The sequence below is a fragment of the Chrysemys picta genome, chromosome 7 (genome assembly GCF_011386835.1).
Source record: "Chrysemys picta bellii isolate R12L10 chromosome 7, ASM1138683v2, whole genome shotgun sequence".
NCBI lineage: Eukaryota > Metazoa > Chordata > Testudines > Emydidae > Chrysemys > Chrysemys picta.
The window spans coordinates 97,338,407-97,356,231 of NC_088797.1; the positions used below are offsets into that span (position 1 = coordinate 97,338,407).

General features: G+C 39.2%; 1 protein-coding gene across 4 annotated transcripts in view; it reads right to left on the bottom strand.

Moving 5' to 3' along the window:
• Nucleotides 1–55: 55 nt before the first annotated feature.
• EXOC6 (exocyst complex component 6) overlaps nt 56–17,825 on the bottom strand; it is a 186,445-nt gene continuing 168,675 nt past the window's right edge. For all 4 annotated transcript variants that reach the window (XM_024101232.3, XM_024101235.3, XM_005301283.5 and 1 more), the window contains 2 exons: nt 2,758–2,870; nt 56–1,414 (listed from right to left, as the gene is read on the bottom strand). In XM_024101232.3, the coding sequence (XP_023957000.2) occupies nt 1,282–1,414; nt 2,758–2,870 (246 nt within the window). In that variant the 3' untranslated portion in view covers nt 56–1,281. The remainder of the gene's footprint in view (nt 1,415–2,757; nt 2,871–17,825) is intronic.

Genomic DNA, 17,825 nt, shown 5'->3' on the forward strand with positions numbered 1-17,825 from the left:
ACCAAGCTTCCTGGGACACACAAACAAACACGGATGTGGACAATGACACCATATGGAGAGTTTGCTGAACATGTTTAATATTTCCATCACGGAGGTGAAGGCGGGTACACAGGAACCTTTCCAGTCTCAGCTTACAAAGGAAAAGGAGAGTAAATAATCGAAAGATAGAAAACAGGGGAAATGAACTCTGCTGTACAGTCCGACATGAAATTTAAGTCTGAGATGCATTTTAATACATAAAATTCAAAAATAAGGGTAAGATTTATATTACTGTATTTAGACCGTCAATAACTTAAAATACAGCGAAATGTACATTCTTTTTACATGTTCCATAGATGGTTTGGTTTGTATTTATTATACATTCTCCTTATGTTTAAAGTAGCCAGGATACTACAGGGCATAGATATTGGTCGTAGGAGGGAATTCTAATTATGGGGATGGCTCTATTTGTATAAACATACATATTGACACACAGGGACTTGGTATGAGATCAGATATCGTAAATCTTTTATCCCTTACTTTAGTCTGGAGGGGAAAACAGGGGACCGGGAATCATCTACAAAAGTACAGTTATAAAGGTTACCCCTGAGGAACAGAAACCAAAGCACATTGCAGAGAATTCAAATGGTTATTTACATTCATAAACTCAAGATTAAACCACTTCTGAAGAACAAAGCTATAAGCCCTAACACTGAATATATATCAAGTCTGGTTTTCAGGTAGTTTTAAAGTGTACAAAAAAATCAGAAGATTTTTTTCGTACCTCCACACTACAAAATTGGTATACAAAATTATGTCCCAATCACTTTTAAGGCTAAGATACAATTAATAAAAAGAAAACGACCAGGCAACATCTGAAACGCATGTATTTCAACGTTTAAAAATATTAAATTAGGATTTATTCGGAAAACGGCAATTAAAGGATTATAGCAAAACTTTTTTCCAGTAATTTCTAACTGGAGCAAAAATGTGTATGTAACGGCTACCCACTTCTAAATAATGTATTTACAGTTCAGGTATTTCATGTACAGTGTGAGTGACCTGCTTTTTATTTTACAGTCCCATTTCCACCATTTGTTTACAATATATAAAATAGTATTCAATTCGTTAAAAATACATACAAAGTATTATTTACTGCTATCTCCGTATACAAGCCATCTCTATCGCATTTTTCTTTTATTCAACCAAACAAGAGTCCTAATCACCATCCCTGCCTGCTATGTAGAAATGGTGGCCAAGAAATACATCTCGGCACGATGAGATACAAACGATCTAACAGGTCTATGTGTGCTGGGACATACCGTTCACTAAACTTCTAAGTTGCTTTACTACGGTCTCTATTAACTTCTGCTTGTCACGATCATTCTTCCTGAACTGAGCAAAAATATTGTTCTTTTTGCTAGTGTCTTTCATTCTGCAAGAAAAAAAGTGGATGACATAGGCATGTTAGAAATGTCACTAGCTAGAGAAAATCGGACTGGCTAAAATAAATTCAGCGCTACTTTTTCTCTTTGTTGATGTGTTCACTTCGTGTTAATAAGAGTTAAAGGTTACACAAATCTCTTTTGGAGTCTCTCTTAGCTGTGCTTAGCCTAGCAGTGTTTTTTAAATTAAATCCCAGGCATACAGACCCAGTCTTAACAAATACGACTTAAAAACCGTTTAAAACCATTAAGCTAAACATTACATAAACAGGAAACATAACACTAAAAATTACATTTGCAAATGAACAAAATTGAAGGTTGTTTAGATCCTTCTCCATCTGGTTCCATTTTTGAGTTCATTCTCAATGAAATGGTGTGCCATTCATTGATAAATTATCCGAAGTCTTTATTACTACTACTGAAACTTGAAAATGAAATATAGTGGTGATTTAAAATCGAAATACAGGAAACTAATGTCAAAATAAAAAACAATTGTATATGTATGACATGATAGGGAAATACATACCCTCTATGCACTCTGCAAAACATACATTCATTGAGGGGAAAGGAAACAAAATCAGATAACGCATTTAAATCATAATATATTTATGATTCAGTTATATGCAGCAGATTGACAAGTTGTTTTTAGCCAAAACATATATATGCTCCCCTTTCAGACTGTTTCTCAAATCTAATTAGCTACTGTAGATTCAAGTATGAGAATGTGCAGAACACCCAGAGTTTTAAATGCTTTATTTTACAAAGTGGAAACTTGGTCCCGTGATGTTACTATATTGAGCTACAAGGCACCGGAAAACTTTGAATGAGACTGTGTGCTCATTCAGTGGTGTTTTTGGTTTAATTTCCTAACCAAAATACCTTAATTTTCTCTTGGGCACAGCAAACCTGGGAAGATCGCGATACAGTCAGTGTAATATAGTACAGTACTGATTTATAAAGTACAGTAACAGTTGGCATTTACATCTCTGTTTAAAACTGGGACAACGAACAAATTGAAACGCACATTTCTAGATTCAGTTTTATAAAATGAGCCTGACAACCTAAGAGAGGCTAGCGCTTTGCTGTTCATGTTAACGTGATCAGTAACTTTATGGTACAGACTATGCTGCTAACCTTAAAGGAAAGGAGAAAGGGCAGAAGCATTTAAATTCAGCTTGTCTTTAAAACCGAGGTAGCAAGAGCTGTTGGGAGAAGATCAGCAACAGGGACGCCAGCTGCTGGAATCAGCCCGCATTCTGCTATTTCTCTTATTCACATGAACAGTAATATTTTCAAGAGAACCCCCCACAAAGTGTTGGCACTACATACTCACTTCTCCAGGAGGGTAAGGGCTGTGCTTGGATTTACTCGTAAGTACTTAGAAGTAGGTTGACCATAATCAGCTAGGTAGGTTGACCAGTCCCACACCATAAAAAGGTCCAGAAGCTACATGAAGAAGACAGAAAGACAAGCTGTTAAGATTCAGACCTAGGTTTGTCTCTCTTCCCTTGGTGTAGAGGGGAGAATGATATGTTTTAACATCCCCGAAGTACTAGCGATTTCTCAGACAAGTGGCGCCCTAGAATGGATTTTAAAACAGTCTTACATCCCCACCAGGAAACAATATGATCACTCCAGTGGTGTTTGCAAAGTGAGTCTCATAGCATTGCGACTTTACACGGAATCGTTCTGCACAAGTCACTTAACATTCTTCACCAGAAATAAATAATTAAAAGCGAAGGATTAGGCAGCAAACACCTTAATTGTTTAACGATCTCCCTTCTCTTCCTACTGCATTTTTCGTTTCATTCCCGTGCTTGGGTCTACCTTATATTTTCATGGGCTGCTGGCCGTAAACCAACCTAGCAGGAGAATGTTAATGTTTTAAGCTTCCCATTTTGCTAGCCCACCACAACATTTTACCTTTGAAAGAGAGTTTGCAACTCTACTTTTTTCCACAGTAATTTAAACCAGAGGTTCAGATAATCTTAATTAAGTGCATTAAACAACCCCCGCTGGATTCTCCATGGTGACTGATCCTCCCCGGGATTGGAAAAGGGCGGGTTCAAGATTCTGCTTGTTAGCCTTGGGAGCTCTTTTAGTCCAAACAAATATAAAACAAATTGGAAAAAAAACCCAGGCCCAGTGTTTGGTAGCATTTTAAAATCGAGTATTTGCTTTATAATCTCCCGTCAGAGCTGTTGTCAAATATAAAAGTAATCTTTTAAAAGCTAATGTGATATCTAAACTAAAGCAGCAACCCCTTTATCCAACTTTAAAACCATAATCCCCTTTAAGCCAGTTAAAACCTACTTCCTATCCACGTTTTAATTGTTTCAAACAGCTAAATACTTTACTATCGTCAGTTCGGCTTCCTATTTCTGCACCTTGTCGTTTTAATTTACCTTGTTGCTTTTTTGTTTTGTTTTTGCTTCTTTAAACAATAGAGAGGGCAAAAGAGCACTCCCATTATTTATTAGCGTGAGTCTATCTGTAATTGCCTATTTGGCTATAACGATGGGAAATGGGAAAATCCTGCAGTAGGTGTGCCCGCTACTCTGCGATGTTAAACAAAGTTCCCCAGGACTCCCTTCAAAGCAAAGGCGGCATTGCCCCGTTTGGGGCAGTTACTACAAGCATGCCCCTGGTTTTGCTAGCAATCACAGTCAATCGTTATTGCCCTGCTTGAGTAAGATACAAATGGAGCAAACACTAATTTTCGATGCCCGCTAAACTTTTCCCCATCGCTAACTGAAGAGTTTAACTCGGAAACAAAAGAAAAAACCGCCCGGGAGGACGATTTTACAGGCCTCATTCAGGCAAACCTCCCATTGACATCAATGGGAGTTTTGCCTGAGTACAGACTGCAGGCTCAGTAGCCAGCAAGCTGGCTTAGGTCAATACAAACGGAGCATCTTCGCAAAGGCAGGGCGGGCCTGCTCCAGAGAAAAAAGCATCTTAACAAACGGAACGCTGCAAGCAGAGCAAACTGAAAACGCCCACTGAAGTGAAGGGGTCGCTGGAAAGTAAGCAGTTAGATCTGCCCAGTGATGCATTCAACAGTGGTTAGCCATTGAATTTTCTGGTTACCCGGACACACGGATACCCCGAGGAAAGGACCAGCCTAGAGACGTGCATCTGCTTTCCTGACTGGTCCCAATCTTGCACTGCTTGTGTCTCAGTGGGAGCTTTGGGCGCCTCCAGAAGCCAGGGGCGAGCCCCTGTAATTTGAATTTTGCTGAGGGTTTTGGTCTCTGAAGACCACGCTTTTTCAACGGGCGGGCTGGGGCAGGCTGTCGTCCTTTCTAAGCCATCATGTCCCCCCTTTGCAAATGAACACCGACTAAAATCACGCTGAGCGGTTCACGCTTCTCTGGAGGCTAATGTGGCCGTACAGAAATCAGCAGTTCCCGTTACTTTATCAATAAAGAGCAGCCGAAATTGAAGCTGCGGATCTGCAATACATTCTCTGAGCAGCAGAAAGGCGGTTCCTCAGAACTGATTTGCTGCTGCAAGCACACTCCAGTCCCGTATTAAAGCCCTCAATGTTTGATTTACTCTATCGAATATTTTATCCTTTTAAATGGAACAGTAAAATCCCACTAAATCTACACTGCAAACACACCGTCTGAAGGATAAGGACAGCTCGTTTGCCAGTTACTGACACGTGAAAAACCTGCCCGGAGTCCATTAGTGAGTAGAACTGAATCCTCGCAAATTAAAGTGACAACCAAGATTCAAACCATAATTACAAACTCCATAATAAACATGAGTCTGTGCTTCCCCGACCCCCACACTTACTAAACCATTCTTGGCTATTTCCCCAAGTAAAATGTCTCTCAAATGGCACTAGACTTTGATACGTCACCCCGCAGCTTTAAAACAACGTTCATTTGTGGCAACATCGCTCATACCTGCATATCAATTTGAAATTTGAAATTGAAATTAATGGAGATATCCCATCTCCTAGAACTGGAAGGGACCTTGAAAGGTCATCGAGTCCAGCCCCCTGCCTTCATTAGCAGGACCAAGTACTGATTTTGCCCCAGTTCGCCCCCTCAAGGATTGAACTCACAACCCTGGGTTTAGCAGGCCAATGCTCAAACCACTGAGCTATCCCTCCCCCCGATTATTAAGAACTGGTCCCAACAATGCCTTGACAAAAATTCCCTGGCAGCAGATATACACAGGAAATAAAACACTTTCGAAGACTCCCTGAAAAGAGGCTTATCAAGTAGAATCAACAACTGCGGCTTGTGTGCTATTTACAATACTATATCCCCCCCCCCCCAATGTTTTCTATTAGCCTAGTCCAGTGCTCACTAGTTCTAGGAAAGGGTCAGCGAATATGAATCCAACTTCCACCTTCCACATCTACAGCATCAGTCCACTTAGGCTGCTTGTTTTAAACCGTTCTGTTATCCAATCTTTCCTTGAGAATAATTTTGAGAAAATTTCCTGGTTTCAAGCAGGGGTCAGCTACACTGATACAAAGCACCAGTTCAGCACACCATGGCTCCAATCCTCACTATAGGCAACGCCTCAAACCAACTCTCTGAAAATAGGTTTGGTTAATAATAAATAAATAAACTAACAACAAAAGTTTAAATTTTTTTCCGGACAACTGTTGGGGAACAAACTCCCAATTCTCTTTTCTCATTCCAACTTTCTTTTACTGTCGGCTTTCCATTTATAGCAAAAAAGCGCTCAATCACTGGTCTGGGAGTGTTACAGTATTAAAACATATTCCTCAAATAGAAAAATAATCCACCATAAGCGATTTCTCATACTATTTCCAGCAAGAAATACCTACCAATCAAAGTCAGATGACTGAAGTAAAGTAATGGGATAATTAAACTCCATCAGCCTGTATTTTTGACATGATGTCGGGTTTTGAAAATCAAATAATAAGGCACAAGGGAAGACTAGAGGAGAGGCAAGAAAATGCTGAATAATACAATCTCTCACTCATTTGCTATACCTTATTTTAGTATACTCCAGACTAAAATTTCCTCTAACACTCTCTAAAAGACACCATCTGAGATTCAATTCCCTCCAACAAAGGGCTTCCCCATCTATTTTGAGTGTAACATTATCCAAATAAAGGACTGCTGTGACCATTCTGGCCGCTGTTTACTCAGAAATTCACTCCAGATCATTCAATCGTATTTAAATTACGGGTTTCCTTAAAATAATTAGTCTGGACAAGATTAAATCATGGTTATTTTCAGATTTTTCTAAAAGGTAGCCAGATGGGTGTGGCCAAGCTGGTTTAAGGAGACTATGTAACTGTGGCAAGCCACTAGCTATATTATTACCTATTTGTATTATAAAAATGCCCCAAACCCCCAATCAATATCAGGGATCATTAGAGTGGGTTCCCTGCAAACACAGTAAAAGGCAGGCCGTGCCCTGAAGAGTAACATGATACAAATAAATTCGGGAACCCAAGTCCTCCTTTAAAGTCTTGATATATTAATGAATTAATAACTAATACATTAATAACCATTATGCATTAAATACAAAAGGTGAAATAATAGCTTTTACATTTTATTTTTAAAAAAACTCAGTTAAATTTTATTATATTCAGTTAAATAAAATAAGGAACACATATTACTTAAATTAGTAATATCTACTCAATTATGCTTGAATTAATACGATAATATTAACGTTTGTTATCCTTCCCCATAGATAGATGTATAATGGATTTGTGATATATTTATTGATCTGTTGTCTCAAACTTCTCTAGGGAGCATTACAAGCCACAAAGATGTCCATGAGTGTTAGATTTTGTTTGAATATCTCATTTAAGTGAAAGATGTGTAAAAATTGAGGATACTATTTCATTTCCTATTGGTTACATATCTGGATATAGCTAAAGAACATGTTACTCCTGCTCAGGGTCAAATGCCAATTTAAGCAAATACTCACTCAGTTTAGCTCAAAAGCTAATTATTTAAGTTGGCACTGTAACATTATTCTTTAGTTAAGCAATGCATTCTTTTGGGGATCCTCCATCATAAACATAGAAGATGCAGGTCTTTTTGAAAGGCAGTGGAATATCTGTGCATGTAAGCTGAGTTGGACAACTCAGCATTTTGTGCAATGCATGGGAAGAGATAGGTGCCTGCAAATGAGATCCACATAAGACAGCACACTAGGCCTGGTCTACACTAACCTCCCAATTCGAACTAAGGTACGCAACTTCAGCTACGTGAATAACGTAGCTGAAGTCGACGTACCTTAGTTCGAACTTACCGCGGTCCAGACGTGGTAGGCAGGCTCCCCCGTCGACTCCGCGTACTCCTCGCGCCGAGCAGGATTACCGGAGTCGACGGGGAGCACCTCTGGGTTCGATTTATCGCGTCCAGACAAGACGCGATAAATCGAACACAGAAGCTCGATTGCCTGCCGCCGAACCAGCGCGTAAGTATAGACAAGCCCACTAAGTGGGGAGCTACCTAAACTAGCCAAAGGAGGAGGAGGAGGAGGAGAGGAGTGTGTGCTAAGCCCCACCCCTCTCATGGAGATAGGTCCCTAAATCCAGGTTGCAGGGAAGTGCCTTCTTCTGCCTAGTGATCCATGAACAAGAACCTGCTGCCTGGAGTCAAGTGCTTTGGCACCTATGGAGTTTCTTGTGGGACCACATTAGGCACTTCACACAAAACAGTCATGGCACTGCCTCTCCACCCTCCTCCAGTTTTGAATGGGACCTGATCCAGTAGGCATGCTCAGGTGTGGGCCCTACCAGATTAGGGCCCACACCTGAATTATGTGGCCAAACACCTCTCTTTCCCTGGTTTGTGAATTGCTCTGGGTCTTAGGCAGAAGACTGGTGTCTAGTTGCCTAGAGGGGACAGCAGTGTACATGCCCAGAGGCAGAAACCTAGGTGGCTAGGGAACCTGTACTCTGAAAACTTAGTGCTGAGTGAGTTTAAGTGCCTACAGTGAGACTTTTGTGGATTGCAGTGAAGCCAAAACTTGGAGTTAGGCACCTAAACCACATATTAAAGTGCCTAAATCTGGGGTTTAGGTACAGAAGTACCTTTGTGGTGCTCACCCTAACTGCTTTGGAAAGTCAGATAGGGTGAGTTTCTGAAGTAGCTAGATTCCAGTACTTTAGGGGTTTTGTAGATAGAACTAGGACTTTGACTTCTGTTCTGAGGCAGATTGGTCATCAGTGGAGTTTGTGAAGCACAGATTATGTTCAGACCAACCTTTGATGCATGCTAGGCTTGCTCCTGCATGTTTATTTTTTACTTATTTTTATTAAAGTAGTGCCCAGAGGCCCTAATCTGCACTGGAGTCCCACTGTGATGAATGCTGTAAAAGCATACAATAAAAGGCAGTGTGTACACCAAAGGGGGACGAGATGCCACAAGTAGATGGAGAACCAAGGTGGAGAGTGGAAGAACAAGGATAACAGCAATAGGAACAAATATTAACCAACAGTACAACCTGGAGGCTTTGCTTTCTTAATAAAATAAGCAAACAAGATATATTAATAAAACACTATCTCACCTGCCTACCTTTATCACTAGGAAGTTTACCATGGGCATCACAGTAGAGGCGTTTCTTAAGAGACCAACTTCAGCCTTCTCTGAGTGGTTGTGTTTACCTACAGAAAACCTGAGCTACTATAATCTAATCTGTGGCTAAATCCATTTGAGAGAAAATGGCTCAGTCTCCTGGCCAGTCACAGATAGAAGGTAGCATTCCTTATCATTGTTGTAATCTGTAGAACGTGGATTCATGATGAGTTCAGAATGACCCTGAGGCTTTGCATCACTGTAACAATTTGTAGTCTAAAGCCCTTGGTCACTGATGAGGTTAGAGTGTTAAAGTTAAAAGTGCTTCCCCTTTCCTGCTACCATCATCTCAGTCTTTTCTAAAGCCAACTTCTCTTGGTCTAGCTGCTGATTGCTTCCAGGCACTCATGACTTAGTGATAGTGAAGGCCCTGTTGGAAGATTAGGGCTCAATTAAGCAGGGATACATGCTCATTTTCCTAAAAACAGGATGTATACACAATATTTTCCCCACCCAAAGGTCTTACTTTCAATGTGGAGCAATATCCTACCTTCTTCAGTGCCTCAGGCACACCCTATGCACTCCAAACCTGTTTCAAGGTACAGAGAGGAAACAACTGGGATGGTCCAGGGGTTAGGGTGCGAGTGTAGGATTTGGGAGGCCTGGCTTTAAGTCCCCGATTCAGTACTGACTTCGTCTGTGACCTTGGGCAAGTCACTCAGTCCTTCTTTATGAGGATAAATACATTACAAATTGTGAGGTGCTCAGAGAGTATGGTACTTACATGGGTGCCAGGTAAGTACCTAAGACAGATAGAAACTGGAGTATCAGCAAAGGGAGAGTCAGGTTCTAGTACAGTTCCCCCACAGCCCCAACATGGTCAAATGGTTACACAGCAGCCAGACTCATCCTGATTTGTTTATTGAGCTAGAGCAGCTGCCACTACACTGTGGCAGTGAACCACGATGGACCTACAATCAAATGACACATGTCATCCAATCATAACTCCCCTCCTGCTTCTGTACACAGGTTCAGGGGCTCCAGTGTGACAATTATTCACTGCTGCTGGAGGAAATGGGACATAACGACAGCGGTTGCTGAAGGCTGGACTGCTGTTGCATACAACTCTATACTTGTGCATTTTGTCCCACTCACAGCTGCATGTATTGCTGTGACATACTGCTATATGTAATGGGCTTTGAGAGCATGTACTGTACAGCATGGGTGGACAAGAGCTGCCTGGTCTGCGATTCTTTGGATTCATGTCCTGGCCATTCATGTCACCTGCATCTGATTTGGCACTTCGCGAATGTAATGTCAATGCAGGCAATTTGCTAGAGGGGGGGGGCTGGCAAGCAGCCAACACACTAGCAGGGATAGATAGCTGATTCCAGGAACATCAGATGCAAGGGAAGTATCTTCAGATCAACCCTTACCCAGCTCTTAAGTCTCCTTCAATTGTATGGCCAGGTGTATATGGGAACTCTGCAGAGGTACGAGACATGGATTCTCATTCAACTTTTACTTCCTTGTGCAGGTTTTCCACTGTGCATGACAATCATGAATTCTCTTGCAAAACAGCATGGCATTTTTACATGGGGGATGGTCTGGAGCATAATCTATGTTCTCATAGATGAAAACAGTAATAGCAATTTTATGAGTACTGCATTCTTCATGGTATTTTAACTCACTCTTTGAAACATGAAGGTGACAGTTATCCACTAGCCTATGCAATCTTTCACGAAAGAGCACGGGAATTTATGTGATGAATTAACTACAGGAAGGTTCCCCTTTTATTTATAGAATGGAAACATATTGAGAATCACACCTACACTGTTTTTTTTAAAAACAGAAGAACTACGGGGTTAAAAAGATCTTTTCTTCAATTCATAAAAACACCTAGATATAAGTAAGATGTCACGAAAATCTGACATTTGCTTGCACCTTCAATAGAAAAGCAAGATGAAAAAGAACAAGACTTTTCCCTACATTAGCTATTTTTTGTCCACCGTAGGACACCTATTAAATTTATCTTTTTATGTGACAGAGATTAGGTGCATGCAAAACCACAATAAGATTCAACATGTGGTGAAGTTATGCAATAACCAAGATTCCTCACCAAGGTAAAGATGTAATGGTAATACTCTTTTTAGATTTGGCATCCGACATTGACATGACTCATAATACAGCAGATGTAATATGTTAAATATGCTAAATTGCATTGAAATAAAGGAGGTTTGTAATCCTTGGGGATTTAAATCCTGTAATTAATTAGCATGGAACAGGACAAAAATGTATTGAGGGCAGGTCTAATCACAAAAAGGCTAATTCTGCCAAAAATGGAAATCAACTAAAAATATAAATTGTTGATTGCCATACAGGTTTACGTGATCCCACCCAGTGCTTTCTAAATTACGGGACACAAGTCTATGGAGAATTTGCTGATCACCTGGTGCTGGCTCTCCTTGCTTCTAGCTGCCACAACACATTTAAGACAACTAAAATTACATTCAGTATTTTCCTAATGCTACTTTTTCCACTAAAAAAAAGTTAGCTGCTGTAGTTGCTACAGGAACATTATGTGATTATGACTGGTCTATCTAATGGTGAATGGACCACAATGGTAGGCATGGTAATAAGAGAAATAAATGCATGTAATTAGAGATGTCAGCAGGAAATGAAGTGTTATTTTTCCATCTGTTTATGAAGTACCAGCTAAATACAGTTAACAAGTACTTAAAAAATATATGGTTCTATAAAGTCAGATTTCTAGTGTTGAGTATTCACTCACACACACACTGGTCCTTGAGAAGTAACATCTGATTTCCTTTTAAAGGTATAATGGGAAATTTGTTCATGTTAGTTGTAAATTTATCTTCTCAAAGATAACATGTATAGCAATCCTTCAACCTGGATGGGTCCTTCCCCTCTCCAGCGTGGAGGCAGTGCAGAGCTCTGGCAGCTTTCCTCCACTCCCCAACATCAGACACACACACTTGAGGATCCACCTGTCTACCTCTGATTAGAACAGATTTAGCACAAGGCTGAAAAATACTGTCATATATACAAAGATAACTATATTCATACTGTGACATGAGAAAGGTTTTGCTGTAAACACTTTATCCCACACTTTTCTCCTGTAACCTTCATGGAAAACAAGAGTGGGCCAAGACAGCGAGGCAAGCTACATCTGAGAAGAGAAATTTACAGGTAAGCAGAACAAATATCCCTGTTAAGAGAAATATCAAGCTATTATCAAGATAGAGCATATCTGTCAGCCTTTCACACTGTGACATAGCTAACAAGGAGTATGGAAAGGGGAGAGCACAGAAACAACTCCACATACAAGTGCATGAGAAAGGAGGAGGAGCAAGAGGAAAGTTCCATGCTCTCTCCAGATAGAGAAGCTAATGAAAAAATATTATAAAATGTCAGTAACAACTTTTGCCACTTCTTGGAGGATTTGCCTATGGAAAAGGTGAGTTTGAGGAGGAGACCTTCCTGGTCCAACTTTTAGTGAACATCAGGACTGATGATTTTCTCTGCTGAGGCACATGCTCTTCCCACATACAAGGTAGCTGTTGCCTGTGCTATGTTACCCTCTGGAAGTATCATGTTCCCAGCTTTACATACTCTTACTAGCAGTCTTTTGCTACTTTTCTGCCCCGGCATCTTGAATGATACCTATGAAAAGATGCTGTGATTTCCTGAGAGTCTTGGTCCTGTCTATATATTTTCTAAATGCTCTTCACACAACCAACACATGCCCTACATCTACACTGTTTCAGGTGAACTGGATTTGGACAAAAGGAAAGCTATGCCATCTCTTGCATCATGTGGACTGATCCAGGTCCTTTTTACTGAAAAGTTTCTGATACCTTACGTACCACTTGTAGCAGATACTGAACTGTTCCTCAATTAAAAGAGCTCCCAACTTAGTCAATTGATGACTATCAAGAATGCTGTTTTGATCAACATGAAATGTTGTAGTAAGACTGATCCCACAGGTCAAAAAAAAAGTTCTATAAGGGCTATAGGGATATGGTTCAGGCTCTAAGTAAGGTAGCTGTGAATATGTTATGGTTTCAAAGCTCTTGCTGTCTTCCAATAACTCGTGATATGACTGCTTGTGAATTGATTTATAGTAATCGATGCTCAGTAATGCATTAACTGCTGCTATTCAGAGCCTTACGCTGCTCAGTCTGAGTCCTTCAGATAGGCCATCTTATAAGTATAGAAAATGTGTGGGAAGGAGTTTTTGTATGTAGAATTCTTGGAGCTGCATCACTCTATGAACCTAATTCACCTCTCAAATACACCACAGTCATGCACTTTTTCTTCGAGGTAGTTAAGGTGTTTATCACCTGCTCTGAACATATTTTAGGATCTTCCTTTCTACCTGTAGGCTCTTAAATTCAGTTTGGAGGGATCTGCATATATGACTGGAACCTTATTTAGCGGATTTATTTGCAGTGATTGTCTTCGTGAGACCTGAACCCACCTTTGAACTATCCTTGAGAACCAGAGTCTTCCTACATTCAAATATTTTTATTAATATATTGCAAACAGCTACATATTTATACTGTAAGCAGCAAAATGTTATGGTCTCCACTGTGGTTAGTTTAATTCAGGTGCATAAGAGTTGTCTTCCCCTTTTGCTTTTGGGCAAGAGCTGGGCACAATCCTGCTTGGGAGATCCCCTATGGCAGCTAGGGCTAGTCCAGAGCTGGCCAGCAAAGAAAGGAATGTGTGCTGCTGCGCCAGTTAGAGAACAAAACCAGATTATTTCTCGTGAAGTAATTCTAGAATAATTTTAAATTATCTAAATAGCGGTGTACAGATGGAATGGTGCCTTTATCTGTGTTTTGCTATCAGCTGAACCAACAAATAGCTTTGGCTTGCCCAGCTAGGTACCAGCTATTTGAGAGAGAGTCCTGTGGCACCTTTAAGACTAACAGATGTATTGGAGCATAAGCTTTCGTGGGTGAATACCCACTTCGTCAGACGCATGCGGTATTCACCCATGAAAGCTTATGCTCCAATACATCTGTTAGTCTTAAAAGTGCCACAGGACTCTCTGCTGCTTTTTACAGATCCAGACTAACACGGCTACCCCTCTGATACTTGAGCTATTTGAGAGTTTGTGAGAAAGACGAGTTGCATATTTTTGCTACTTTAGAAACCTGTTTTGATTTTTGTGAGCTTAAATCCACATACTGAAAAAAAAGTTATTTTTTACTGCTTTGCTTTTAGTTATCCTTTTCTAGCCACTTTCTTTGAACACAAGAAGGATATCTCTTATGCTAAACAGTTTATTAACCCCTAATCACCCAGTTACTTCTAGACTTGATTGCATGTGTAATTACCTTTTGTCAGGTACAATTTGCCTGATAAACATGTCAGAACACTTGCTGCTTAGTCTGTTTCAACAGATAAATGCTGTCTTTCCACAGCCTTGGGGCATAATTAACAGAGAAAAAAGGCAGTTATAAAAACACACAGAAGCTGATTCACTAAGGCAGGAGTTCACAGCATGAAGCCCGCCAAGGCCTATTTCATGGCCTGCCATGCTTGCCTGAGCGCTTATTGAGTTCCAACCTGCTGTGACAGGGCAACAGTGGTAACACTGGAAAACTGAGATTTAACGTAAATTTCCACATGAACTTCAGAATGGAGTGGGATGATGTCTACTTGAAAAAAATGAAAGTGAAGTACCAGATAATGATACTGGTAGAACTTCCATGAGGGTCAGTATCATATGTATATGTTTAAGTATGGTGTTTGGTATGGTGCTAAAAGAAAAAAAACCTAAAAAGGAGATGGGGGGATTCAATTAATTAAAAAAAGCTGTGAGACTTATATTCTTGGGATTTTAACTGTGACTCATCAGGGCTCAGTAGACTCTAATTTCTTCCCAACAGTGTTTATGAGTTGTGTACCCATGCACTATGGGGAGTGCAAAAAGAAATCCCTACCTGACCTCTGGATAACCCAAACAGGAGATTAGCCCATTTCCAAGCAAAGTAGGTTGTCACACTGTTAGGCCAATTGCTTCTATTGACACTTTGCATAAACATCTTACACAGAGTGATCAGAAAGGACTGTTATGCCATTAACGTTCCTTTTTATTTTTTATACCTAAGCCCTACAGAATAAAAGCCTTTCTGAGTTAGGGATAACAAAAGGGTCAAAAGGCCACAAACATTCTTCTAAGTAGGTACAAATCTGGAAAGGTTAAATTAATTGAAAAGTGCAAATTAGAACTTTTTCAGTATCTGGAGAAAAAATCTTTTCTTATCTAGTTTACTCTAATTTGACATTAATACTTGTATACATACTTTAAACGACTACAGTGCATTTATATTTACTTTTAAATATTGAAAACTCTCACATCTTCATTTTAAGAAACAGCAGGCTGTTTAATCTTCTTAGCCAATCAATAATCTAAATAGATATTTAATTATTACCATTAAAATCCTCATGAAGAATAGTGTTAAAAATGTACAAAAGAAAATATTTCCTGCAATGCTACAATTTAATCCCCCTCACCACAATTTACCTATAATTTACACACCATACGGTTTGCGCTACATAACAAAATACTTAACATTTTCCTTACTTTTGTTTCTGCTTTGATCAGAGATGGAAACAATCTCCTTTTAATAGTATAAAAGCCACCTGCTGGGCATTGCAGACTACAGCTAATTGGTAAATTCTTTGAAATTTAGATATAATGGTTTGTGACCTTTTTAATTAAAAAACCCCAGAACCTAAAAGGCTGGGTGAACTTCCAGGGAAATAATGCTGTTGCGCATATACAATTATGAGTTATCCTAAGACACTTTTGAACAGAGAATACAGATTAACTACATATGTGTGTTTTTAAATATGGATCTATAGCTTTTCATCTAAACATTTGCATGGAATTGTTGTAAATTATATATCTATTTTGAATAAATAAGTATTGCAAGTATATTAACAACACATTTATAATTATTTTAATTGTGGTAGTGCCTAGAGGCTCCAATGAGGGATTGGATTCCATCATGCCAGGCAATGTACACACACTGCCCACCTCTAAAAAAGTCAGTCCCTGACTGAAACAGTTTACAGTCTACATAAAAACATTGTCCTTCATGCAGAAGGATCCAAAACTCTGCAGACTACATAGGAAATATTTCAACCATCAACAAAATGAAGACCTTCCAGGAGTGGATGACACCAGCCGTTCTACACCAACATCACTATATGATACTATCTTGATAATCATTGCCTAAAAGTGTAAGGAAAAACTGCTCTAGAACAAACAAAATCCCTTGCACTGTGAATGTGCACATGAATATGTTTGCAATCCAAACATTTTAAACATATCCGGCAAAATCTTTTTTTTTATTAAAAGAGCTTGCTGAAGTGAATGGGACTACTTGTGTGAGTAAGGATTTGATTACTAGTGTTACTCTGTGAACTGTGTAAAAAAAATCTTCTCAGTAGGTATGATATGTCTATGAATTATGAGAATCCAACTACATTCTTTGGTATTTATGTTACATCCCTGAATTACAGAGATTCACCCCATCAATATATGCACCATCAACTACTCTTACTGAACTCAGCTCAAGCAGTATTTTCAAAACATAGCTGATTTAGAGGAGCTTCAAAGACCTAGCCACATCAGTAGTATTTGAAAGAAGCAGGAGAGTAAGGGACAGTATCCATGTTCTATATTACATTCCTTAGTTCTAGATAATTATGCACACTACTTGAGCATGACTTTCATGGTTTATGATATCACTGGAACATCTCAATGGAACTATTACTGTAGCCCTAGTAGATTGTAAAGTTTGAAGAAGGGACTGTCTTTTTGTCATGTTTGTACAGTGCCTAGCACAATGGGGCTCTGGCTCCATGGCTGTGGCTTCTAGGCATACCCACAATACAAGTATAAAATAATAATAAAAATAATAATGTCTTCTTTAGTCAGTGGGTATAAAATATAAACAAGCACAATGCTTTTGTGTACAATACACATATAATTATTTATAATAAAATAATAATTAATAAAATCCAGTTACAACATTTTCAGGTTATATATGAAAAAAGCTTCAGACACTAAATAATGTCAGTTCACAAAATATATCCTTTCCATATTTACTGAAGCATAAACACCAAGAAATTACCTTCTAGAAGAGAACTGAAAAGCATGGGAGCAAAAGGAAGCAGAATTGGATATTTTTTATACCAAACAAATAACAAAAATGTTTACAAATACAGATATGCAACTTAAATCTGCCCAGAACAAGAAAAAGTTCACTAACTGTAGAATAATATCAGCACCAAACAGCTCCAGTTATCACTTCATCTCTTCAATGCTGACAAATATCACTTTAAACTGGTTAGCAAGTCTGCCTGCCACTTGCCAAAGTATTTTTTATTTACTCCTGCTGACTTATTTTGTGAATGTGGTGAATTTTAAAATCCTCTCACTGATCACATAACAGGAATAATACACACTAGTATAATATTTCAAAGTGTAAATTGATCTCTCGATCAGTGAATGTCTCTCTATAGTTTATGCTACCCTTTTTCTGGATCGCTCACCATCTAAGGAATATGCTTTCAAAGTGATGTTCCAGGAGTTAGCTATGCAATTCCCATTAGTGTCAATGGGAGTCGCAGGGTAAATTCCTGGGCATGCTTTGAAAACTGACCTCTAGATTTTCAAAAGCAGGGCAGTTTGTGTGTTAGCAAGGCAATGTCTTGAGTCTCCAGTTTTTAGAGCACTGCACTTAAGTTTGATGATTTTCAACAAACAAATATTACATTTAGAAATTGTACTTATAAGAGAACATTTAAACATTTACCAAAAAATGAA